This window comes from Gekko japonicus, unplaced genomic scaffold, assembly GCF_001447785.1.
Source record: "Gekko japonicus isolate JY-2015 unplaced genomic scaffold, Gekko_japonicus_V1.1 scaffold447, whole genome shotgun sequence".
In the NCBI taxonomy this organism is placed as follows: Eukaryota; Metazoa; Chordata; class Lepidosauria; order Squamata; family Gekkonidae; genus Gekko; species Gekko japonicus.
Window position 1 is genome coordinate 805,442 of NW_015166435.1, and position 27,827 is coordinate 833,268.

Genomic DNA, 27,827 nt, shown 5'->3' on the forward strand with positions numbered 1-27,827 from the left:
ACAAATCTAGCAAATGGCTCTGGAGAACACTCTCAGTGTTGATTTGGTTGTGATGATGCAAATAACTTGTCCAGATTCTGACACTTTTACTATACCATGTGGATAAAACTTCTAGGGACTCACTGGAATGGGGTTTTTTACTATATTTGTTTTATCATATTCAGGAGTTCAAAAAGCTTGATGTAAAGACTAAGAGGCCTATGATGAGCTACCAACACAATACCAAGGAGCATAGAAATAATAATGTACATCTTTTATGCACTATCACATGTCTGTTGCTCCTGTACGACCTTCAGAGCTAGTCAGACTCTTGGCTTTCTAAAAAAAAAAAGTTCTGAGAACTAATCTTTCACTTGTACAGAAGAGTATCTAAAAGGTAAAAGTTGCTGGTATGATAAAAGTTGCTGCTTCAGGTAGGAACCACCTTTAAAATGTTGCAACGAGAAGTGAGTTCCACTGAAATCAGCTGGCTGAGGGGTCCATTTATACTGTGGCAAGCTATTTCCACTCTTAGCTCTGCTCTGCCTTGACATAAAAAACAACAACATCTTAAATGTGGAATCTTCCCAGTTATATAGAGAACTCATGCATTTGGTGTTGCTTGCTTACTATTGTGGAGACACTTCATTTAATCCAGTTGATACACATGGATAACCCAGTCCTGATATTTGGAGTGTGCAAAACGTGTTTGTGTGTGCGGGGGAGAATTTTTATTTTTTTTAATTATTCATCCTATTTGTTTCTGATACCTTATTGGTTTTAACTTCTTCTCCCCTTTCCTGTATATTAAGGGCTAAGACTTGTATTGCTTCCACCAGACTTGCTATACACAAAAATAACGAAGTGACTGAAATATATTACCAAATTTTAAAATTTAATTTACATAGTAATAATATTAACATTAAGTCACTCTATAGAACCAGCTTGCCACAGGGATAAAGTAATATATATTTTGCTTTTTTCTTCCCCACAAACATTGTAATCAAGGTGGACATGTACTGGAATAATTCTTTTACTCAAGCGATAAATAGCAAATAGTTTTTGTCATGATCCCCCCATACCAGCTGTTAAGTCGGCGCTTAACAAGAGTCGGATTTTTCTACGAAATGACCCCTGAGTTGTGCCAAGTGCCCTTTTCAGCCATGCCATCTATACTAATAATGTCCCTGCCAATTAATGTTTGCTGGGGGAAATGCTCTTAACTAATGGCTCTATGACTGAATCATATTCTGAGAAAGCATCACATTGAAGGGAAATTCCTACCAGCTAGAGAGAGCTTGAAATTAATCCAGCTATTTGACAGTATCTCTCTCACACACACTTTCTTTAATATTTTCTCCTGCTGTTGTCCAAGAACTGAAGAACTCTGGATTATCATAGGAAAGTTTCCCTTTGTGTCGTCCCCCCCCCCCCGCTTGCATCATTGTTCACCTAAGGCTCAGTTCGTAGTAGCACACCCTCTCCATAGGGTCAGAAAACCAGTCAGGGTTGTCCACCTTCAGGTACCAATAGATTGAACAGGTTTCCAGAATGATTTGAGGAATTTTGAGAGCATTAGCAGTGACTCAACTGGATCTTCAATGCTTGCCTAGGATATCAGGCTTGGAAAAGGGATGGAGATCATTGCTCCCTAGTGCCCTCTCTTCCTAGTAGAGCCCCAGCACCCTGGTGTCCAAGGGAGTTTAGGAAAGGGTGGGAGACAACTTGAGTGGCACTGGTGAAAGATTCATGCCAAGGCAAACAAAATACACCAGACAGCTCAGTTAGGCCTATGAGGTGGTGGTAATTGCACCACAAAAAGCATGTTTTTTTTTCTCTGCTACCACAATGTCTGCAAAACTGCATCTTGTACTGACCCCCTCTGACCAGCTCAGCAACTCAGACTCGGAGTCCTCAGAGGAAGAGCCTGAGGAACCAAGGCCACCAGCTGAGGAGGACCATTAGGAAGAGGAAGGGCTTTACAAGGCAGAAGCACCAGCAGATGATGTGCCAGAGGCCACCCTGTTGTGATTTGCAAGTGAAATGTTGCCACCAGCCCCTGAAATAGTCACCATGTCTCCACAGTGCAGGTCTCAAATCCGGAGCCATAGCCTCCTGGGACCTGTCCCCTCTCTGTAGGAATGACAGTGACAAAAGACCCAGGCTGCAGCCCAAAGAAGATGAAGTGCTGAACTGGCAACATGCAACTCTGTCTCAGAACCAGGCAGTGAGGATAACATTTATTCACTTGATCCTGGACACAGCACAGCCACAGGAGCACAACACCTGCCATCAGTGCAGTTGCGCCTGATTATCTCCCAGCCTTGCTGCCTTGCTGGATCAGCTGGTCCACTAGGTGCAAGCTGTGTGCCAGTTCCAGCTCCCTGCCTCTAGTTCCAGCTCCTGGCTGCCAGCATCTGTTGATGCTCTCACGCCTTGCTGTCGAGACTTGAAGGAGCTGCTCCAGAGGAGTCCTGAATGGGCCTGCCTGCACAGCATAGGACAGTTTTACTATAATTTTAGGGTGTAGATTCTGAAATTCCTTAGTAAATATAGATATTTACATTAATCTCCCATCAAGGTACTGTGTGGCATACACAAGATTCTTAGGAGATCTCCCAGCCAGGCACTGAACAGACTGAGTTTTTCTAAGCTTCAGGAAACCATTGGACCTCATGCCCTCAGAATGAATTTGATTGGATCCAAGCCTCTTCCGCTCATGGAAGGGGGATGGTCTGACTCCATGACTGCTGTGGAGTTTTCTTTGAAGTAGCGGCCTCCGTATTACCTTTCACACCATTCCCAAGTGTACAGGGAGGATGCATCAGGAAGAGGAAGGCGAGGCAGATACATTCTATTCACTGTTCTATGGATTCCTTCCAGAAGGTTTAGATCTGGGTTTTTTAAATCTACATTTATTTAATCTTGTGGGAATGAGTAAGAAAACCAATAACACCAATCAGACTTTCTACTGATATTTTCTTTCCCAGCCTCCATTCCAGAATGTGTTTAATGGTATGTGGTCCCCTACCCCTTTAAATTAGGCTTTCTTTGTGTACGACATTTCTTTATATGTACAGAAATATTTTAAATACATATACATTAGTCAGGCACAGCTGGGAAACTCTGGCTTGACTATTGACAGCTTTTTCATTATGAATCCCGACACCACTTTTGAAATTCATCCTGATAAAAGAATTCCCAGCAGGCATTTAGTTCTTGTGTACTTTACACTGTTATTCTCCATTATCATTATGAAAATAAGATCAGTAGCTCATCTGATAACATGCTTTCTGAAGAGGAAATAGTATTAAGAGCTTGTTGGAAGAATGTGTCACTACCACCAACAGAAATCTTCTATTAAAATGTCTTTTCTCTGTCTAGTACATTTCACATTTGTGCCTATTAAAATGCATGAAAGATCTGTTCTATCCGCATTAAGCACTCAATAGCTTATTAGCAAAATCTCACAAACTGTTCCCTTAGTATCTGGTTCTTGACAATGAGGGCAACAAATCATACTTGACAAGATGTTTAAAATTACTATAAAGTACAGCTGTCTTTGCAAACTACAGGGCATTTTGCAGTTGATTTTTTTAGGCCTTGGTTCATTGCACAGTTGAGCTGGAGAAGATATATTGATTTGAGATGGCCATGCAGTTGGACAACAGTTGCCCTGGGCTTTACAGACAGGCTCAGTCAAGTCTCCTCTAGATTAGTGCCTCCAGGCACAGGCAGCAAGATTTGGTGGGCATCAACAAGAGCTGATGGCATAGAAGCTGGAACACAGGCCTGCACCTTGTGGGCTAGTTGACCCAGCAAGGTAGCCTTCCCAAGACTCAGTCTAAATAGGATAGGAGGTGATCAGGATCAGCTACACTGCTGGCAGGTGTTGAGCTCCTGTCTGTTCTGTGCTTTGGCCAGGATCCTTTGTTCTAGACTTATAGAGAGGTTATACACAGCTTGTTGGGTACTTTGACTCAGCCCAAGTCTTCTGCCACCACTGCTGCTGAGGAGCACAAGAGAGTTCTGAGGGGCTTCAGGCCTGGGTTTGAGTCCTGCCTAGTGGAGGCCTTGCAGCTGACATAGGAACCAGTGGCGAGGTTTCCCTTGTAGTTTCTGTGGTTTCTGGTACATCCTTCACAGGCACCTCTGCAGTGTTGGTCCATCCCTAGTCCCTTGGGTCCTCCTTATTCACTGACCTTGACTCCTCTCCTGAGGACTGTTGAGTTGGATTTGCTGGGCTAGCAGGTGGGGTCATGACAACGGCATTCCAAAAGTCTCTGAGATTTTTAACCATCAGCTGAAATTAAACAAAAATAAGACAAAGAGTTAGAACATAGGCTACTTACAAAACAAACGGGTTTGAATCCAATCAGTGAACATAGGATGCTGGTTTATACCGAATCAGTGTTTAAATCCCAGTTTTGAACGTATGAAACCAAGACCCAACTTATTCAGTACTGTCTGCTTTGACTGGCAGTAGCTTTTCAGGGTCTTAGATGAAGAAAGGTCTTTCTTGGCATTTGCTGCTTAAGACTGTTTAAGAGGAGACAGTAGGGTTTGAATGGAAAGAATGTACTCCACTACTATGACCCCTGCCTGTTCCTGTGATTATTGATAGTAGTTCCTATTTCATTATGTCCCATCTGCTAACCTAAACTTCAAATAATGTACCTTATGCAATACATGGAGCAAGGGTCACTGGGGGTTTGGGGGGAGTATCTGTGAATTTCCTGCATTGTGCAGGGGGTTAGACTAGATGATCCTGGAGGTCCCCTCCAACTGTATGATTCTATGTCTAAAAATAAGCAAGGGAATGTCTCCTATTTCTACATGTATTTCAAAAAATACTGGAAAAGGGATGAGAAAGTAGGTAAGTCAATTATTTTCCTTTTGCTTACTTTGTATTTGTGTTGTATAACCATCTTACTTTGTATTTAGTCATTTCATCTTCAGAGATCATAAAACATGAGAAAATGAGACTTATGGCTGATTGGTAATTTTTAAAGCGTGAAAAATAGCACAGTGCTGTTGCTTACTTACCATCTGCCTTGCTTTGTGCATTGTTCCCCAATAAATTTAACAATCTGTTTATGCCATTTTGTTTTGACAAGACTGGTAATTGTAGAGTGAGCATGCATTCACATTGATGATATTTTGAATTATTGTGGTGGTCTCAAATTTCTCTTGCATCCTACACAGTAGTGCAGATATTTGAAATCACTGAGAAAATTATTCTGGTGACATAAATGTTTATATTGATTAGTGAGACAGACAAAATATAACAACCAACCCACCAAAATGTAGATGGGAAATAAACATACAGTCACAACTGGAGATGTTCATATTTTCTTTTTCTTTTGTTGATTTGAAATAAGCCTCTTATTTTTTAACACTTTGTTATATTGAATGGCGGCAATGCAGATGTTATAGGGAAATGGGATATTGAATATAATTATTGGGAAAATATATAATACATCTGTATTTCTAAACAGTTTATTCTAAATGATCTGTCTGTTTTCAAATAAGCTTTGAGCTGCTCGTGTGTACTTAGCAGAAAAGAGGAAAATGTAAGTCACATGTGCCACCTCAAGTGTTTTTCAGCCTCTCTCCTGCTGTGGGCATGCCATGTGTGGAGAACAGAAAGGCAATTCTATGTACAATTGTGTCAAATTTCTGAATCAATTAGCAACTATAAAGGAAGGTTAATTTACAATCATAATTTACATGTGATGCTGACATGTAAATTATGATTGTAAATTAACCTTCCTTTAACCCCTTTACCATAAATTACACATAAATTGTTCAAAGTGTCACCTCATTGGTATAACATATGTGGATTGTCTGGATGGACATGTCAGCCCAGCTAAAGGACAGATACATGTTGAAAAGGTGGATCCAATGGAAAGTGTTGCAGTATTTCTGCAACTTCAAGTGATGGGTTCAAATCAGTAAAAAGCTGAAAGAGGTACAGATGAGCATTGAGAGTGACTTCCTGATCATGTGACTCCCTACCTTATGAAACTAGAACCCTTATCTCTCAAAGAAATAGCGGGGGGCTCTTTCAAAGTGAGTGAACCTTTGGAGAAAAAAATATTCAGAATTGCTGATGAATTCCGTCTTTAAGACAAACACACACGAAAATAAAGTATCTTTGCTTTTTGTGCAGAGAACAGCAGAACTAGCTGTTTTGAGCCTGACAATCTAATAAGTAGTGGACGATTTCCAGATGTTGATATTCCAATCAGTTTCCTTAGAGGAAAGACATGCACAGCATGTGCCATATAAGTGTATTGTGCTGTTTTCATCGGTTTGGATCCATGGTGAAATATCTTGTTGCATCAGGCAAAGTTCTTTGGGCTGGGGAATATGCCAGGTCCAGCCCAGACTGTATTAATGCTGAGGGGAAAACAAAACATATGTTTCTTTGATCCATCTTGATGATGATGATGATTATTATTTGTAAATTAAGGATAGGTACTGTTAGAAACTCGTGCTAAAGCAAATGAACTTAGTTTACAAGCACTGCAGTCCTAGAATGGACTTTTTTGAGCCAGCCACTCATGCTTAGTCCAACCTGTCTCACAGGATAGCATGATTAACGGGGGGGGGGGGGATCTTCTGGTGTGCTTCCTCAACCTTTTAGGAGGAAAAAATGTAATGTCAGTGTTTAACACCTTTCCTAGCCTATTCACAAGGCTGTCTTGAATCAAAAATCCCAACTGGAGTTCCTTGAAGGAAGGATGGGACTGAAATAAATTAATGGACTGAGCTGCAGTACATTGTGGAGTCTGAGGGTTAGATGTGCATTGGCTGCATGTCCAGCCATCCTTCTAAGCTGCAATACTTCACATTCCGGTAAACAAAAGCATAACATGATGGTTAAAACTCCAGAGCATGAAAGGGTAGTCTCCCCTCCTTCACGTTTCAGAATGCACCCATGTTATTCTTCAGGAGCCTCTGTGTCTTCAGTTAGAGGGAATTATTAAAATGTACCAACAATAAATGGTCTTAACATGTCACTGACGTTCTTAAGGTTGAACCTGAATGGTGGTCAATGGTGTCTCATCAGATAGGAGGGAGGTGTCCAGCGGGGTGCTGCAGGGCTCGGTTTTGGGCCTGGTACTTTTCAATATTTTTATCAATGATCTGGATGAAGGGGTAGAAGGGCTACTCATTAAATTTGCTGATGATACCAAATTGGGAGGAGTAGCAAACACCCAAGAAGATAAGAGTTAAAATTCAACAAGACCTGAATACTCTGGAGAAGTGGGCAGTTGCGAACAGGATGCAATTCAACAAAGATAAATGCACAGGATTACATCTGGGCCTCAAAAATGTCTAGCACAAATACTGGATGGGGGATACATTTCTGGGGAGTAGTGTATGCGAGAAAGATCTTGGGGTAAGAGTGTACTGTAAACTAAATATGAGGTCAGTGTGATGTGGTGGTAAAAAAGGCAAATTCAGTCTTGGGTTGTATTAAAAGGGCCATAGCATCGAAATTGCGGGAGGTCATAGCCCCTCTGTATACTGCCTTGGTCAGGCCACATCTTGAGTACTGTGTGCAGTTCTGGAGGCCTCACTTCAAAAAGGATGTGGACAAAATCGAGAGGGTGCAGAAGAGAGTGACGAGGATGATCAGGGGTCTGGAGACTGAGCCCTATGAGGAAAGGCTAAGAGCCCTGGGAATGTTTAGTTTGGAGAAGAGGAGATTGAGGGGGGACATGATTGCTCTCTTTAAATATTTGAAAGGCTGTCATTTGGAGGAGGGCAAGGAGCTGTTCCAGTTGGCAGCAGAGGATAGGACACGAAGCAATAGGTTTAAATTTCATGTAGAAAGGTATCAGCTGGATATTAGGAAAAACCTTTTCACAGTCAGAGTGGTTCAAAGGTGGAATCAGCTGCCTAGAGAGGTGGTTAGCTCCCCTTCACTGGCAGCTTTCAAGAAGAGGCTGGATGAATATTTGTCAGAGATGCTTTAGGCTGGTCCTGCATTGGGCAGTGGGTTGGACTAGATTGTCTGTATGGCCCCTTCCAACTCTATAATTCTATCCAAGAGCAACCATTTTACCCTTTTTATGAGATTTACCAAAACCTCCCCCACCAAGCCTTAAATGACAACCACACTGAAATTCCAGTAGGGTATTAAAACCAAAGTGAAGCAAGCTCCTGGTCTGAATGGTTAGTATAAGTATGCTCTGCCACATGTGCTCTGTTTGAGAGAACTAACTACCCTGCTGGAATTTCAGAGCCAGTTCAGTACGTGGATTCTAATCTGGGAGAACCGGGTTTGATTCCCCACTCCTCTACTTGCACCTCCTGGATGACCTTGGGCAAGCCATAGTTCTGGCACAGCTGTTCTTGAAAAAGAGCAGTTTCTGTCAAGAGCTCTCTCAGCCCCACATACCTCACAGGGTGTCTGTTGTGGGGAGGGGAAAGAGATTGTAAGCTACTCTGAGACTCCTTTGGGTAGTGAAGGGCGGGGTATATGTCCAATCTCTTCTTCTTCTTCTAAAGTCAAAACTGGTTTGGCTCTAATATTGTATACTTTTGCTGTTTGTGAAATAGCTTGACCATATGGAGTGACCTTGCACTGAGTCAAATCATTGGCTTGTATAGCTCACTGTTGTCTGACATGACTGGCAATGATTCCACAGAGCTTCAAGCAGACAAAGATCTTTCCCAACACCTGCTACCTGAGATATTTTAACTAGAGATGTCAGGAACTGAAGCTGAGATCTTATTCTGACAACACTGGTACTCTAGCACTGAGCCTTCCCTGAAGGGCCATACTACTTCCTCAAAGAAGAACAATTTAGAAGTCCTCGTGTGCTACTTTCCTCTGTAGCTGTTCTGTATTAAACCGTCTGTGTGTGTGTGTGTGTGTGTGTGTGTGTTCTTGATCGCTACTCATGCAGGTACTGAGGTAACTATTCTGAAGTGTGGCTCTGAGATGTCCAGCTTTTAACCAAAAATAGGAAGGATTGATGAGGCAAAGGAAACAATAAAGATAATGGAAAGAAATTGAACAGTAACAACCTGTTAATCTGATCATGTGGCTGTTCTAATAAATACATTAGTTAGGCTATCACTTAAAGCAGGGGTATCAAACATGTGGCCCGGGGGCCAGATGAGGCCCCTGGAGGACTTCTATCAGGCCTGCAGTGGAACTGGCCGGCTTCTGCTGCTTCTTCCAGTTCTGCTGCTGCTGCTGCATCATCATAGGTTTGCAGTTTACAGATACACACCTGAACAGCCTAAGATTGCAACAGCACAGACATTTTGATGAAATAATTCAGAGCAAGAGGTGTCAGTTATCAGACACTGTTAAATAAACAAAATATTGCAAGAGTACTAATGTTTCAAGCATGTTTTTATTTTAAGTTAAAACAAACCCTTTGTGTTTGTGTCCTTTATAAATGTTATATCTCCACTACCTGACATTACATTTTATGACACACATGGCCCGGCCCAACAAGGTCTCATTTATGTCAAATCCGGCCCTCATAACAAATAAGTTTGACACCCCTGACTTAAAGTTTTCAAGTATGTAATTAGAGATCATATTTTAGTAAATTAAAAGCTAGTTAATGGGAATATTGTATTTCTCAGTAAAGGATCAGGTTGTTAAAGGATCCTTTAACAGGTAAGAAAAATGAACCCTCCCACACAAATAAAAAAAACAACCCAAAAACAAAACCTGTCATTAGGGTATTTGGTTCCTACAGATGCAAAGCCCTGTAAGAATGAGCAGAATTCTCCAAATTCTCTGTGTATCCACATCAACTTATATTTTGAATAGAGGCAGAGTAACCATTTTTAATCTTATAAACAAAAAAAAAATTGTGCTGTCTTACAAAAGCACAATTTTTTTGTATTCCTTTTTGTGTGTGTGTGCTATTAAAATAAGCAAATTAATTCCAAACGAGAAGCTAAAGGGTTAGTTATTACATGGTATGAAGACACCTGCAAATCAGAGGGAGGTTGTTGATTTTAACATAAATTCACAGTCCATATTTCTTCTTTTTGGAATATAGATATTTTTCCTCAGTCTCTTAACGCTTTAATATTCAGAGATGAAATGTTACTAAACGAGAAGTTTAGACCTGCTTTGCTAGTTTTTGTTTCCCATGTTCCTATCTTCTTAACATACAATTGTGACAATCAATCTGTATGAATGGTATTGTTAGCTTTAATAGTAATAATATGTTGATGTTATATATGCTTTTGGAATGGTGATGGCATGGCATAAATTGACACAGTCAAAACATTATGATAAATCTGATTCTTCAGTTACAGTTTTATCCACGCAGAGCCATACTTTGGCTGGAGAAGTTTATATTTTTAATAATGTGAAAATGCCCAGAATAGACCCATTTCTCAGCCCGATAAACAAGTATGGAAGCAAAAGGATGGCTTGTGATCCAAGAATTTATAGCATGTAAAAAAAACCCCAAAAATCTCTTACCACAAAATGTCCAGCTTTTCATACACTACACATCTGAAGATCTGTGTGTATGGAGTTATGATTTGAGAAGTAGCCCATTGTCTCTGTTCCTTGATAGATTTTCATGATACAGGCATTCTTGAATCCAGGAGAAACAGACATCAGGCCTTCTAAGATTTTACTACTTGTCCTTTCCCTTCTACATGTTTAGATCTTCTATATCTGTTCCAGAATTACAGGGCCCTGAGGATGGATCTAAGCATTTAGAAAAACATATCCCATTAGTTTACCAATAGGTTATTCTTCTTTAGGTCATATAGAGAACCAGCAAATCAAGGGAAAGGCCTCATAGAACCCTCCTCTTTCAAATATTAGATTTTTATAGAAAGCAAGCTCTTTATGTTTTTCCTATATTCCAAAGTGCTTGCTTTCTCAAAATTTACAGCCAGAGAACTTAAGGAAATATTCTGTGTCAGAACAATCAGTCTTCCTGTGTGGCAGTTGCTTTCCCAGTATAATTCTCTATTCTGCTACTTTAACAAGAAATTCTGCAGATTGCACTTCCTGTCTGAAAAGAACCATAGCACTCTGGATCCTTCAAGGACATCCATTCTTGATCTTTCAAGTTGGTTCAAAATCTTCATCAATAATGAGAAGGCAAAGTAGCAGGCATCAAAATCAATATTGTGTGGTTTTTTAAAGTTTATATTATTGAAACAAGGCCCAAGTACAAACTGAGAAAGGCTTTTTTAAAAATAATTCAAGTATATTGCAAACATATAAAATTAGTTTTTAATTGTTTACCTTCCCATGCTATTACAAAATATGTAAGATGTACTTTAGTGTTAAACCCCATCAGAATTTTTTTTTTTAATATGACTTGAGTCACAGTGTGGCTTATTAGGGTATTTGTTTAAGATATACTAGTAACAAAGGTCGCCAGTAAGAACATTCTCATGTGCTGTGTCATTTGAAGACAATTCTTTAATCAGATATTATAAGTTTGGATGAAGTTAGGGCAAAATGACTGAATAAATAATCTTGGCTTTACTGGAAGGGTAAAATCCAGAGTACACATCAGAATTGTAAGAACATCAGTTCCCATGGTTGTAGAGAAGAACTTGAGACAGTGAAGTTAATCTCTGCAATGTAGTGGTGGATCTTTCACCAGACTTTCCTCCTTCCATAAACTAACCAGCTCTATTCATAGCCTAACTGATTGATTTTATCCACTTCTGTCTACAATACCTCACAAGCAGTATCTTCCCTTCTATCCACTATGCCCTAGGATAAGCAGGTTAACAAGGGAACAAGGAGTCAATGGGAAATATAGATGCTTAGCAAGATCCTTCATTCCTCAGGAGAGGTGTGATGTGGTGGGAAAGCTTGTGTAGATCAGAGAGCTTGCTGGACAGGAACAGTAGCTCAGATGGAATAGGTAGACTGTCGATATGGAGAGGACCTGCATTTTGCTTTTTAGTTTGAAATAATCATCCAAATATTGGCTGTAAATATCTAGTAAAATTTTACATATTGGGTTGCTGCCAATAACTTTCTGCCACTAAGTAAAGGTTGCTTTTCGGAGGAGAAAATCATCTGTTAGGAGAAGGAGTCATAGAATCCAGTTAATCGTGCACATTATAATGTATCTGTTTCTGAGCTATAATTTGGTTGACTGAAATTTCTGGATTTATGTTTATGTGTGTTTCTACTAAGTGCCATCCCAAGCAGAGATATACCCTTCTGAGACCATTGACTTTAATGGACTTAGAAGGACCTAATTCTACTTAGGATAGTGCTGTTTATTGGTCTGTAAAGTAGAAACTGAATTATTTGTGCCTCTCACTCTGTAAATCTTTAGTCTTGTTGAAATGAAGTTTTCCTGTGTAAGCCAGGGAACAGCATTCCTCCAGGCAAATAAGAAGGCATGGCTGGTATTAGTGGAATACTGTATATATAACTGCATGGAGTACGTGTGTTATGAAATAGCTATTTTAGCTTCAGTGCTACAGAAGGGTAATATAGGTCAGGGTTCGATAGTCAGGTCACACTACACAGTGCTTCATAAGAAGAATTCTGTTTATTGGTATACCAGGACTATGACACGTATACTGCTTGTGTCAGGAATGACCAGGAACAGTATGGCACCTTGACTTACACTAGGATCAAACACCCCCCCTTACAAGCTGAAGCCACTAAGCAAAGTTCGCGTGGGCGGGGAAAGAAAGCGGGCAAAAAGCAGAAAGCTGTTGGTTCCCAGCAAAAGCCAACAGCAGCTGGAACATCCCAAGGTCAAGAAAGCATCACCAGGGTCTTTCCTATAGGATCGTAAGACTTTCCAGAGAGAAGGCCCTCAGGGGTGGTTCAAATTACAAAAAAATGCCACTTTGTTAGGATAATATGGGAATAGGACATTATTCTCTTGTATAAGAGAAGGAAATCTAATTTAGAAAGGTTTTACTAGGATTTGGGTGGTAATTCAGTTCTTTGCGCTGAGGGGGATTCATTTAAATTGCTGAATGTTTCAGGGCTTTGCAGGAATGCCCGGGAACAGTATGGCACCCTGAATTATACTAGGATCAAACCTTACAAGCTGAAGCCAATAAGCAAAGTTGGTGCGCGGGGGGGAAGAAAGCGGGCAAAAAGCCAAAAGCCGTTGGTTCCCAGCCAAAGCCGACAGCAGCTGGAACATCCCAAGGCTAAGAAAGCCGATAATGCCCAGACAGTGAAACTCTGTGCGTAGTAGGCAGAGTAAGGTGGTTTCCCCCTCCACACATTCCAGCACCATGGCAGTGTTAACTGACAGTATACTGGTTGAGTTCGTTCTTGTGCCACTGAAGTATTTTAGTTCTATTCATTTTAATGAAGCCAAAATGTATTGGGGTTCTGACAAGACATATGTGTACCATAGCCCCATTGTAAGTGTTTGCAGAATAACAATTCCTAGAGGGTATGGTCAGCGCAAGATTCAGGAATGGAAGAAAACATATTCTTTAAAAAGTGTGGGTTTTCAATTAACACACCACTCAATATAGCACTATTTCATAGGTCTCTTTAAAATAGACCAGTGTCCTAATTTTCTTTTCTGTTTTTTCCCCCTTTTCTTTTCTTTTTAATTTCAGCAAGGAAGCTTTGGCTGCCATACAAAGAATTATATTCTGTAGCACAGGGATGGCCAGATGGCAATTTATAGGCCAGATTTGGCCCTTGAAGCAATTTTATGTGATCCCAGGTGGTACTACCAAATTTTAATCAAGGCATGCTTTTTTGTTTTGTTCTGGTTGTTGGGTGTTGGGTTTTTTTGCTCTTCTGTAACAAATGAAGCTCCATCTGTGCAAATCATCAATTGTATTATATTTCTACCCTGTGCACATTGCACATTCTGGAAAGGCAAAGGGTCATCATGCTGGGTCATCATGCTGGGGTCGTTGTGTGGCTCTGGGGTGAACTCTACGGTTACCATAGAGTTTTTGCCCTGAACGCTAGAGCATCACCTTATGACAGCCCTAGCGGTGGTGCCATCACACCTTGTGCACTTCACACATGGTAGAATTGTCCTGACGAGAAGCCAGGAGTCCCCCACTAGATGAAAGGTAAAACCTGGCAATCCTAATCTATATATTGAAAACTTACGAAATTACAAACATTTTAAAAAGAATTTTGTTGAAGAGGTTCCAGAACTCTGTTCTGGCATGTTCCTCAAGAAAAAAAGCCCTTATCTTTGATAATTTGCTCAGATGCCATGATATACATCAAATAGTATAATCTGTTTGGATTTTTATTCATATAGCTCCTATATGGTTTCCATAAGATCCCACAAGTTCTTTTTGAAGCACAAAGGAAAGACTTACATTCATTTCTAAAATGATTCAGCGTGATCTTTCCTGGATACAGGGTAAAAAGGTCAGTGCATTCTAATGAATTAACAGTTAATAAAGATAGTATGAGTCTAAAATGACAACTTAATGTGGACTATAGCAGCTAGGAACGAATTTAGAGGCCCCCAAATTAATTTTCAGCTCTGGTGTTCCTATCACCTTTCAGCTCAGATACAGCTGTAGATGTGTGATATTAGGCGTGTATCCCAATCTGTATCAAAAGGGCCGGCCAGCCTTTTCAACAGAGCCTGAAAAAAACATTGCAGTACAGAGGTGTATCCAAAACCATGCTGTATTTGCATCAGGGGCATAAATGAAATCCCGCTTCCACACATAGCTCCCTCTCCAGGATGGGGGCAATAAACATGGTGCCTCTATGCAAGCTGACCAAGTACTGAGCTTAGTGTTATACTTGCTGCTTAATTAAAATGAAATGAATGTATTCCCATTTAAGACTACATGCATATTCTGATTCTGAACATGACAAAATAGTCTCTTTGGTGCATTCAGAGTTCCAGTGAAATTGAAAGAGGATGCAAACTCACAGTTAAGAATACATCAAAAAGTCACATTTCTCAAAGATTTTGTCTACAAGTATGGGAACTAGAAACTTGCCTCACAGTTTGATTGATGCCTGGATTATTTGCTGCAGGTTATGTAAATGCTTCCACCTGATCTTGAATTCACACCTTGTTTACAACCAGCAGGATCTGTGTGCAGACAGGTTGTAAGTTATGAGACTACAAAGTGGAACCTTGGACAATCTATTTATCTACTTTCCTTCTGCCTCCTCTGATGCCACTCAGCAGTGGCGGCCTGATGGTGACACCACCCCTCCATAATAGGCAAGTAAGAGGCGGAGAAAGGAAGAAGGAGGCCAGCCCAACATCCTCCCTTCTTCATGCCCCTGCCCAGCTTGCTTTCTGGCCTCCACACTCCCTCTCAAGGCACCAGTGAACACCTTTATTGTCCTGGTCCAGACTGAAAAGTGATATAAAATTTGAGTGAGCCAACAAATAAATAAATAAATAAATAGTGTCCTGCATTTCTATTCTTGGTAGGCATAGGCTTTGCTCACACATTACAGTGAACAATCTGTGAGAGGCGTTCACTTGATTTTTTACTGCATAAACATATTGAGTAATTATCAAGCCCCTCTCAATCGTATTTTACCACATGTATGAAAAGAGAATGCACTACATCAAATCCTCCCATGCACATATTTTCAACTTCAGTACATGTAATCAAGAACCCTGGAAAATCAGGGTTTTGGTACACATGTATCAAGGCTGAAAATATGTTTATGGCCCTTTGCAGACAAAATGCTGTTCACACATATTTTGAGGGTTAAATTGAGCACCTTTTCCCCATATACATGATAAAATGTAATGACTGAAAAGAAATTCATGTTACATTCAACACATGTACAGCTGATTGTGTGCTTTAAACCCAACATTAATTTAAACACTCTTCCCTAGTCTTATTTTCTTAAGTAACTGCATATTGGCCTTTTCTTTCAATAGATGTGTGCATGTACCTGGATATATATGCATTCATCCTAATGTATGAACAAAGCTATAGTATGCATGAGAACCTGGATGCGGTATACCCAGTGAAAAAACTAGAGAGCCTCCAATTTCTGTGCAACAATGCCCTGGTGCTTTGCTTCATGCCTGGCATATCACTAGCCTCTCAGCTATACAGAAAGCAGAATGACTCCCCTTATCTAGAAGTCAGAGCTGTACTGATAGATTTATGACCCATTTGCAAGCCTCCTACAGTCCTCTTCATTCAGATATTATGACTGGAGCATATTGAAAGGATGGTCATAAGATTTCATTAAATAACCAGCATGGTTTTAATTAAGCAACTTTTATTAATGCAGCAGAATGTCTGCGTGAACGCACCATGAACAATGGTGTTTCTCTCTCACACCACCTTGGGTGGAGGACTACAAATATTCATCTCCAGAACAGAGTTAATTTCTTAGTACCAGTTTAACACCTTTGTCCGAACAGGTGCAGCCTACACAAACCTTTGCTATATATAACTCTACTTCTGTATTGACTGTGCCCATTTATGAAATGCCAGTTTGCCAACTTTGCTAATTTTAAAATATATTCCATGAATGTTGTAAGATAATGTACTTATAATTTGAAGCTTGCATATCCTTTGATATTCTTCCAGCTTGTTGTGTCTTTCTATATATCTATATATATTAAATGTTTGTTCCAGCCAGTTTCTCTCTTCTGTTTCTCTCTGTCTCTCTCTCTTTCTTTCTTTCTCTCTCTGTGAGGTTCACATGTTGACTGAGTTAAAGATTCCATAATAACTGTTTGGCATACCCTACAGGCAAAGGTCCAGAAACCCTTTTTGCTGGCTATAACCTCAATGACAATGAGTGGCACACAGTACGTGTGGTTCGGCGAGGAAAAAGCTTAAAGTTAATGGTGGATGACCAGCAAGCCATGACAGGTAATAATAATCATGAATCTTGACTTCTCTGATCTTCATTCAATATGTACTGCAACACAGTGATTTTTGTGGTGGACATAATAAAGACAGTGATTGGGTGACCTGCCTACACATCATAGAGGGGCTGATTGGCCAGAAGGATCTCTTTCTGCCATTGACTAAGCTAGGGCTATTGTGGTTCCTATTGGCTGAACTGAACAAATACTAAAGAGGGCCAGAGTTAGAGTCAGATAGTCTAAGGAACTGAACAATCAGAGACCATAAACCTGTCTCAGACAATGAGAGATAATGTTTGCATAATGACCCCCCCCCTTCCAGTTCCTGGTTTGTGGCTTTAAAGTCACTAAGGATGAACAAACATCTTCAAGTCCTGACTGTAAGTAATCTGGACATATTGAATGGATGTGGTAGGTCTGAGTAGTTTCCAAACAAAGCCCTGCATTATACATGATTTGTGCTAACAGAAGTTATATGATACCATTTAATGGCATTCTTCCTTCTGCAGCACTGCCATGTTGGTATCACCAAACCTGCGCACAGGCCTGTTGACAATATTGCTGAACTCAAGCCCGGGCCTGGTGGACCAAGATGGGTCACTGAAATCATTACCCCATATTGACATGTCCTCTGTGGCCTAGACTTGTGTTTAGTGAAGCAGTGCTTTCAGTATCCTCCAAAGCCTGGAGACCTCCAAAGCATTCTCCAGAATTCTAAAAGGTGATTCATCAAATGTCCACCACAAGTTGTTTCTATAAATCTAGGTGAAATTGCTTAAAAAGTAGACGGAAAAGTGTCTGCATACTTAGACATGGAAGAACCTTTGCCCACGTTAGTCCTTGTGTTAGGCAGACTGTAGAACCATTCATATGAGAGAAAAAATGCAGACTACTGAATAAATCAAGGAACACAAAAAGTAGCTTGCCATTACTGTTCCCCCTTAATCTGTATATAACAAAGATATTTTTAAAACCTGCCATTTATGTCAAACAGCTAAATAACATTGTAGCATTTTTGTAGGCTTTAGATGAGGTTCAGAATGTGTAATAACCGAAACCCAGATTCATCTGATTCTCCCCTTTCTGGGAAATACTAAAGAATAAATATTTAGAAGCTGTGATTGAATGCTACTTGAAATTCTAGCATACTGAGTTAGGTTTTAGTCTGTCAAACATGGTTTGAATACCAAAATACTGATGCAGAAATACTCTCAGTTTTAGCAGAGAATTTTCGCATAGTAAAGACCCACCTCCAAAAAATAGATAGACACAACACTAGTAGAGAGAAGGAGATTGCGGGAGAGATTATACGCCACTGCCCACCCCTGCATTTGCTCCACTGGATTATTTTTACAATCCAAAAATGTGACTGGGAACTCAATGTCTTCCTTGTAACATGTGGTTCCATGTTTAGGTGCCTTAATAGTGGAATTCCATTTGTTACAAGTGTCCAAGATATGCATGATGTTTGCATAATCCTGTTCTGTTATTGCTCTTCAATTCTAATTCTGTCACCCTCAAGCATAATCTCCCAGATGTACCCAGGATATTAAATCATGAAGGAGAAAAAAAAATTAAAATTCCACATTTTGGAAGACTATAACCTAATTCAAGTACTTGGTGTCTCCCATGTAGTAGCCTGCTGGAAGAAATGGGGTCACAAGCATGCTGGAAGCCTGAGCAAGATTGCAAGAAGCTGCTGATTATATGAAACAGCACTTCCATGTGGGGCTTATCAACACAATCACTGCAATGTACTTAATCATGGCAGACCTTTTTTTTTTTAGCTACTGTGATGAAACAAAGTGCGGTAACTTCACGTGTAGATGATATTTTAAGGTTCCAGGTGATCAGATTGAAATGTCCGTATCAGACTGAAAGGTCCTTGGCAGCTATACTAGGCTTATTTGCAGTTGGAGTGGATTGGCCATTTACCTTACCAGGAGAAATCCTGGTGAGCTGTTGCCCTGTGGTAGGGATGGTGAGGAAGAACACGATGACACTCAGTTTCTCCCCATTGGCCCTGTGTGTGTGTGGATTTATTCTGCTGGACTGGCTGTGAAGTGGTCATGAAGGAGGAGCATGGCTTTTCTATCTAGACAGCAATATCTGGTGAAGGGGACATGGTGGGGGAGGGGCCCTTTTCCAGAACTGTTTTAGTCTCCTACTCTGCCCCTGTGTGTAGTCTGTGTCCAGTATATCATTTGGAAACTTTTCTTGAGGATGGCTGCTCCATAATTTTTTTTAAGTTTCTTCCTCAGTTGAATTTAAACTATAGAGTAGTTCAGCACTGAATGTTTGCCCATCAAGGTGAATATAGTGCTTTGCAAGGGGAAGTGTTCCCATCATCTTCCATTCACATGTAATCATTTCATTCTCTATTCCCTGATTGGTTTCTGTGTCAGAGCCATTAAAAAAAAAAAAGCAGCCCTGCATCTTAGTGATCACAGTTCCGCATAGCCAATCAGATTTGGCTATATTGTGATGTCACAAAGCCAACTGAGAGTGAGGGAAATGCTTCCTCGATCAGCAGTTTCCTCACGTTGAATGAGAAAACATGTCCACCTCCCTTCAGAGTGCCCACCCCTGGTTTCTAAAGGGGGAGGCACATTTCATCACTGACAAGTATTTCACAAAAACTCCCCTCCACATGCCTTAGTGCTATTATGTTCATATAATGACATTCTTTTTTTTTAATGAAAAGCAGGTTCAGAATTGATTAGACAAAAAATGCTATAATAACACCTGTAATTTTTCTATTCTTACTTCCAAGTGTGCACTTAAATATAATTGCAAAAAACACCACCAAGAGAGTTCAGCAAGCATTTTCTCATCTGCACAACAGCTCAGAGCAGAACCATTGAAAAGGAAACCAGCATATAGCCGCAGTTACATGAATTTAAACTTCCTTAAAAAGCAGCTGGGGGGGGACATTGGTTAATTCTGTAACCAGATTTATTATCTTCATGGCTTGGAATGCTGAGGGTATAATTCAGGTGATGTGAAGTAGTCAGTTTAGATTGACAGGGGACAAGTGTAGAGGAAGGATAGGCAAAGATGAAGACTCTAGAAGTTGGAAGCCTGGTGCCCATGCTTGAGTTGTTAAGACCAGCAAGCATCAATCTGTACAGATACATAACCCACATTCAATCTTGCTCCCAAACCCATTTTTTAATTTAGTTCTCTCTCCTCTCCTATTCGCTCTACATTTGGCCACTCAAGCTCTGCTTTGTGTTCCAAAATAAAGAAGTTCAGTGATCATCTCTTGGAGGCAGGGCATTTTCAGTAGACACGTCTAAATTTGTGGTGCTCTCTTCTGCAGAAAGCCCTGCTGGGTCAACTGTTTTCTGCTTTAGAAAGCTGATTAAGACTTTCATCTTTCACTGGACATTTAATGTCCTTTAAGGGCTTTTATTTAGAATATTTCTATGCTATACTTTCAGAGTGCTGCTTGAGGAGGCTTTCAGTGGGGGAAACAAGCTATTAAAAACATGAGTTATTAGACAAATGCTGCATAAAAACAGTCCATTAAAAAGCTGGTAAAATAACCCCCTAATTAAAAGTCTGTGTAAAAAAAAGACATGTTTTACTGTGGCACCTAAAATAAAGTAGGTGCCAAGTGAGCCTCAAAGAGGAGGGTGTTCCAAATGTGCCACCACAGAAAATGCCCTGTTTCAATTTCTATCTGCCTCACCTCTGAAGAGAGCAGGGCTTGAGAGGAAGATATCAACTAGCAACCTGGGTAGTAGCGGAGGAGATGGTCCTTCATGTATCATGCCTCACAATTTTAGGAATTCGGGGTGCTTTCTGAGTTAACTGAGATTTCCCTTAAATGATGGGTTTCTGATTTTTATTGCTGACTTCTATGTGATAGTTCTGTGTCTTCGTTTATTGTCATGTTGCCTTTATCATGCATTACTATTTTGAAGGTTTAATTTTTTTGTAATCTACTTGGAGCATAATTTCAATATAAAAGTGGTATATGAATGTTCCAAATAAATAATAATAAGTGCACCTTACTCTGGGTCCACAGGCCCTGAGGACACCATTGGCTCCTTTCCTGGAGCTTTCACTGCCCTCTTACATGAAAACACGAGCAGTACAGGCGTAAGGGTTGAACAAACTTGTATAAGCGAGTATTTGAACCAGTTCTAACTTTTTGTCTCCAACATTAACTTCCCCCAAACTCATTTTCTTTTTAAGGTCAAATGGCTGGGGATCACACAAGACTGGAATTTCATAATATAGAGACGGGAATCATAACAGAACGCCGTTATTTGTCCTCGGTCCCTTCCAACTTCATTGGCCATCTGCAAAGCCTCACTTTTAATGGCATGGCATACATTGACTTGTGTAAAAACGGGGACATTGATTACTGTGAACTAAATGCCCGGTTTGGCTTCAGGAACATCATAGCTGATCCAGTCACCTTTAAGACGAAAGCCAGCTACGTCGCTCTTGCCACATTGCAAGCCTACACCTCTATGCACCTGTTTTTCCAGTTCAAAACAACATCATTCGATGGGTTAATACTCTACAACAGTGGGGATGGGAACGACTTTATCGTGGTTGAGTTAGTGAAAGGGTATGTATACAGCTGAAATACAATCAAAGCAGACAGTTGGGTTTGAAAATTGGGAGAATGAATAGTAAACTGTATGAGCTGAGGAAGAGATATCTCACTCTCTCTGGTTGTTGTACGCCAACATATAAGAGTACTGATGTATTGAGATCCTAGCTAAATGACCTGGGAGGTATATTAGAGCACACTTAAAGTAAGAATGTCTTTGAGGCAATGAGGGAGAAGCAGAATTTGGTTTTCCTTTCCAAAAAATCCAGGCAATGGCTATGTATCAGGTCTCAGTTGACATTGCACAAAAATTAGAGTATATTAAAGGTTTGTTAAAGTGAGGTAGTTCAGCACTGAAAAGCAAAAATTAAATACAATGTTCCCTTTCTCTGGATGGAAAAGCACTATTTTTAAATAGCACATTTTGATTTGAATCAGGAAATTGGTGCCTTCTTTGGAATCTGCTGTCTGAAGTGATTTTTCATGTTGGAGCTGAACCCTTTCTTGAAAAACCTTAAACAAGTCTCCCACATGCAGCTTCTCCCATCCCAGTTTTGGATTAATGGAGAAAAAGTGTATGTGATGAAAGTGGTAGGGCATAATCTGCAGTGCAAATTTGTTTAGGAGCCCTTGCCCCTGGTTCTGCATACGAACTTTGAAGAGAGAATCTATTATTATTTCTATAGGTTTCTTTGGGGAACTTAAACTAACCTATGGCAGTTAAGCTATAACAGACATAAGTCTGTAGGGTACATATGTCCTAAAGGGACTGAAGTTCTGTCTCTTTTGGAATATGGCTCCTATCAACATGTTTGGGTCTTTGGGTAGTGTTACCCTAGGTAACTACTGTAGAAACTGCTTGTTGCAGATACAAGTAAGAAAGGAATTCTTTGGTTGACAATGCAGTAAGTGAAGATTTTCTGAATATTCAGCTGTTCTAAGGGAAAAAAACTTTATTTGAATCCTTGTTGTATAGGTATAAACTAGGAGTTGGTGGGAAGGCAACCTGTCTAGTGTTTCTTTATAAAGAGCAATCTGATGAAGAGACATGCGCCCTTCCCTCTATCAGGTCACCATGCTGCATTCCATTGTGTGAAGTACTCCTCCTCCAGTTCAGCCTCCCTATCAGAAATTAGATGCTGGGAAATTGCATTTAAAGCAATGGAGTGCAGCAAAGAAACAAAGGAAACAGTCTCTATTTCCCTCACTTACCACAAAGAGGAGAAGGGAGGAGATTCAGTTTCCCCCACATACTTTGTCACATCAGTGTTTTTTGCTTGGGGAAAGCACATGGGTGAGGAAAACTAACTACCCATGCTTTATATGGGAACAAGACAGATGTAAATACATACTACCACTATCTCTAAATAAAGTTTTTAAAAAAGAAATGAAAATGTGACTGTTTCATTCAGCTTCCTTTTCAAAGCACCAAGCTTGCCTTTGCTTTTTATTTTCTTTTTTTTGCTCCTTGTTTTTAGGTATTTACACTATGTGTTTGATCTGGGCAACGGTGCCAATCTGATCAAGGGAAGTTCCAACAAGCCTCTGAATGACAACCAGTGGCACAATGTGATGATATCGCGGGACACCAATAACCTCCATACGGTGAAGATTGACACAAAAATCACAACACAGAGCACAGCAGGAGCAAGAAACCTAGATCTGAAAAGTAAGTGACAGCACTATGCACCAAAACAGTTCTACTGGATCCTTCATATTGGTGAAGAACATAACACCGTATTTATCTTTCACCTCCATCTGCACAAAATTTGCAAGCTTGCAAACTGTGCAGGGTTCACCAAAGGTGTCATAGAGATTGAGAGGCGAAACTAAAAGTAAGTTGATTAATAGCAGTTATTCATTCTGACTTGAGGTCTTTCTGCACAATATTGTTCTGAGACAAAAAGTGTTACTTTGACTGGATTGGCTCTCATTGTTTCAAGCAGTGCGAAGACACTGTCACACAAACTCACAGTTAGGCTCTACTTCAGCTACTTCTGGTTTATGTTTTCTCATTGCTTGAGAGCCATGCACAGAGTTGCCATGGCCATTTATGGATATCCCTTTCGGCAGTGAACGCAGCATATCCCCTGAGGTAAATTATTGTCCCAAATATGCTACAGCATTTAAAGGTATCCTGATTTAAAGGGGTTTAAAGGGATTTCCCCACAGCTGGAGAGCAAGAAGAGCTGCAGTATGGAAAATTCTGGACTCTGCTTTGTCTGCTGTTGAAGTCCCTGAGCGAAAGGAGGTAGATTGTGTGTGTAATTTTGAGGGCAGATATAAGAAGTATATTTCTTTTTACTTTTTTTTAACAATGAAGTGATTACCAGGAGAACCCTTAAGAGAGGGGGAAAGGAATATGCTCCCCTGTTGCAGACTCTGCTCCAGAGAGTTCACAGTGTGAGGAAGATACCTTTCCCATAAAGGTGTTTTTCAGATAACAACCTCTTCTCTTTCTGTGTGAAGAAATGTCCTTCAACCATTTGACAAAGAACAAACATTCTTATGCTCTGTGGGCATATTTCTTGCCATTTTTCAGGGAAAGGGAAATATTTGTAGAAATAAAGGGAGAGGATTCACTGATGTGGTGAACTAACACAGTGTTCAGTGGTTGCTTAGTGATCCTGTAATGGGTACAACCTGGATGAAATTTAGACATTAGTTAAAATAACTTTATCCTGCTGATTTCACTGATGCCAACATTCCATGTGCTGTACTCTATATAGACCATAGGACCACCCCATACAACAATAACAGGATTAAGTGAGGGACAGAAATCTGTGCCTTTGGCATATTCAAATATGAGAACCACCCCATATCCATGTTCCAGAGGTAATGGGCCTCTTACACACTGTGCTTTGCTTATATATATTATGCATATGACTATATCTATATATCTAATAGAAAAAGGCGCCCCCTGTGTGCGGATACCTAAATCTGCGCATCGGGGGCACCTGGGAGGGAGGGAGATTTTTGTGCACACTTGGGGCAGTCCCCAGGTGTGCACAAAAATCTAAAAACACAGAAAAAATACCGGGGGATACTTAAATCCCCCCAAAAGTGACAGAGCGGGGGGGAAAGAGCAGCGAGGCCTGAGCGGCCTCGCTTCAGAGGTGGCGGGGGGTCATGTGTGGAGGTCCCCCCCCCCACGAGTATCGCGGGTCCGCCCCTTGTAATGCTCTAATCACTAACCAGTGCTCCAAATTGCTTTCATCATGTGCCAGCAACACCCTTCAAGTAGGAAGGATGCTCAGCTTCACACTGAACATTTCATCCCGTCTGTACATAACACTTAAGAATAACTTCTATTAATATGTCAAATGGTATGTTTTCTGAACCTTCCACCAGTTGGCAAAAACTAGGGTATTTGAATAAAACATTAATATTCCATGATTTCTAGTTTTGCTTCCACCCACCCAGTTTCTGAGCTAATGATAAAAAGTGGAAGTTAGCAATTATTTCACATTTGTAAGAAGTTTTTTGAGTTTGTGCCACCATAAATTGCCATTGTGATCAAAACATAACTCTAAAAGTAGTACTTCACTTCATTGGCTTTAATGTCAGAAAACATCAATTGCTATCACAAGCTGTGTTCAGTTGTGTTCTGTACACCCTGGCTGATTATGAGCAATAGCATTTTGAGATAGTCAGAATCTAAAAGTTAACATTATTGAAAATGCTTGTGACAGAACAGAATGCCACTGGCTCATCTGTATTTGAAATGTAGGGTTAATGTATCCCGACCTATTGGGGATTCCTTGGACCTTGTGTTGGATTAAGCTACTGTGCCCTGTCTTCCTCTTTCCTTTAATGCTGTGATTCAAAGCACTGAAGCTGCAGACATTTATAATTACCTATAATTATAAAAACACATAGTTGCATAGTTGCAACCCTTGAATATACTACAAATCAAACATTGCTTCACCACAAAGTGATCAGAATGTAAAATATGATTCTGCATGTGCTCAAAAGCAGTTTTAATCTATAAATTGTGGCTTAGAGAGAACTAAGCAAAGGGTGATCCTGAAGGTTCCGGAGAATCCCCCCCCCCCATGTATTCTTCAGTGGTGTTTGTAATGATAGATAGAGTTCCAAACTGGGCTGAGAGGAGTTTGCCCATCATTACTTGTTCAGGTTGGGGCCCTTCTTGGTAAAGAAAATGGTGAAAGGGCATTTCAGTTGTGGCAGCTTCATGACTGTGGGCAGTGTCTTTAGTATGTAACCAAAGTAATGGTATTTGTATCAAAATTTGCCTTTCAAGGTTCATCTGAGTCTTTGCAAGGTTGTCACTACCGGTACGTTTCTAGGAAGTCTGATTAGGCTTGAGTTATTATGGAGATAGTTTACCAATTAAGCAGCAAAATGGTTCAAAATTATGCTAGGAAAGGATTAATAATACCTGAGGGTTTACTGTGCACTCATACACACACGAAGCTGTAATAAGACAGTCAATCAAGGTCAGTACTGTGTGTTCTGACCAGTGTTCCCTCTAAGCTGAGTTAGTGTGAGCTAGCTCACAGTTTTTTAGCCACCAGCTCACACATTTTTGCCTTAGCTCAGGAAGGATGGCTCCAGAGCAAACTAATTTATGCAGTAGCCAAATCACTCACTCACAACTTTAATGCCAGTAGCTCACAATGTAGAATTTTTGCTCACAAGACCCCACAGCTTAGAGAGTGCATTGGTTCTGACTGGCAGTGGCTTTCCATTGACTCAGGTAGAGATGGTTTATATCACCTGATCCTTTTTAACTGAAGGTGATGAGGAATTAATCTGGGACCTTCCCCGTGCAAAGCAGACATTCTACCACTGAGTGACAGCCCCACCCCAATATACAGAAAGAGCGATGGGTGGTTAGTCTGGGTCAGAATAAGAAACTCCTTCTTCACATGTGTGGGAGGGTTAAAAACAACTTTCTAGAGAAGAGACATGGAAAACTCTGGCACCCAGTGCTCACAATACTCCCTACTCCTTGTAAGGCCACTCTGAAGACATTGTATGTTTTACTCAAGAGGCTGCAGATTCAGACTAGGGTTTCCAGCTTCCAGGCAGAACTTGGAGTTCTCTTGGAATTCCAGTTTATCTGCAGACTACAGAGATCAGTTCCTCTGAAGGAAATGGCAGCTTCAGAGGGTGGAGTCCAGAGTTCCCTCTAAGCTGAGTTAGTGTGAACTAGCTCACAGTTTTTTAGCCTCCACCTCACACATTTTTGTCTTAGCTCAGGAAGGATGGCTCCAGAGCAAACTAATTTATGCAGTAGCCAAATCACTCGCTCACAACGTTAATGCCAGTAGCTCACAAAGTAGAATTTTTGCTCACAAGACTCCACAGCTTAGAGGGCATCACATCTCTGCCAAGCTTCCTCCACTCCCCAAATACTGCCCTCCTCAGGCTCTGACCTCAAATCTGTAGGAATTTCCCAAGACAGTTTTGGCAGTACTGATTCAAAATGATGTGCCCCCGTGTTGGGTACAGTATACAGCAAACATAGATGGTTAAAGTAACTAGCAGTAGTATGAAGATTTGCTGTTTGGTTGGGACAAAGGTCGCAGGAGTAGATAACCTTGGTCCTGTCCATACGAGGCCTTTTGGGCTGGGAGCAGGACGGAACGGGGGCGGAGCAAACGGGCGCAATCCCACCGCAACATCTGGGAAGCATACCGTCTCCGTCCCTGATCTGGCCCTTCCAGCGCTACTCCGCACCAAAAAAGAACCACCTACCAAGGTGGTTCTTTTCAAAGGGCCGCAGCAACGCTGACCGTGGGATCGCCGGCACGTCCTTGCGCCGGCGCATTCCCGGCTCCTGGCCGAACTGTCCATGTGTGAGCATGCGCAGTTCCCCAGGCTCCCCTCCCCACCGTCGCTTTCTCCCCGGCATCTGATCGTGCTGGGGAGCGACAGCGCCGCGGCTCGGGGGATCCGTGAGATCCCGCCGCGCCGTCTCAACTTTGCTGCGGCTCACATTAGCCACAGTTCGAGCATCCTTTTCCCTGCCGTGTGGCAGGGACCCTTGTAGACTGATCACATTTGCATTGTACTCTTCATTTGTGAAGTTCAGAGCAGGTTGCATTCGGCTCTGCGGGTCATAGGCAAGAGGCAGATCATGGGTGAGCTGGAGTCAGGGGAGAGAAAATTGAATCCTTCTACCCCTTGGCAGTTTAATCTGTTGAAATTCCCCCTTCATTTTAGACTGCTTTTTGTTATGCCAACTCCTCCAGGAAATTCCTGGAGACCCAATCCAAGTTATCTACCAAGGAAATTGGGTGGTTGTGGCTGTGCGTAAGTTCTATACCCGTCTATACAGAGGTCAGATGGTCGAAGGGGGAGCGCTCGCTGTATCCCAGGGAGTGAGACAACACACTAGAGTTAAGAATAAATGTTGTCTTTACTAAATGGTTTCATCAAACATACAAAATCGGAATCATACAGTTTCACACAAGCTCCTTAGTTACAATAGTACATCAGAACAATTA

The 27,827-nt window shown here is 40.9% G+C and overlaps 1 protein-coding gene across 1 annotated transcript in view; it reads left to right on the forward strand.

Annotated features, from left to right (window-relative positions):
• The window catches only part of LOC107111006 (neurexin-1), a 736,478-nt gene that overhangs the window by 661,546 nt on the left and 47,105 nt on the right, over positions 1–27,827 (forward strand). The window contains exons 12-14 of the mRNA XM_015411887.1: positions 16,663–16,785; positions 20,985–21,366; positions 22,830–23,020. Of these exons, the coding sequence (XP_015267373.1) occupies positions 16,663–16,785; positions 20,985–21,366; positions 22,830–23,020 (696 nt within the window). The remainder of the gene's footprint in view (positions 1–16,662; positions 16,786–20,984; positions 21,367–22,829; positions 23,021–27,827) is intronic.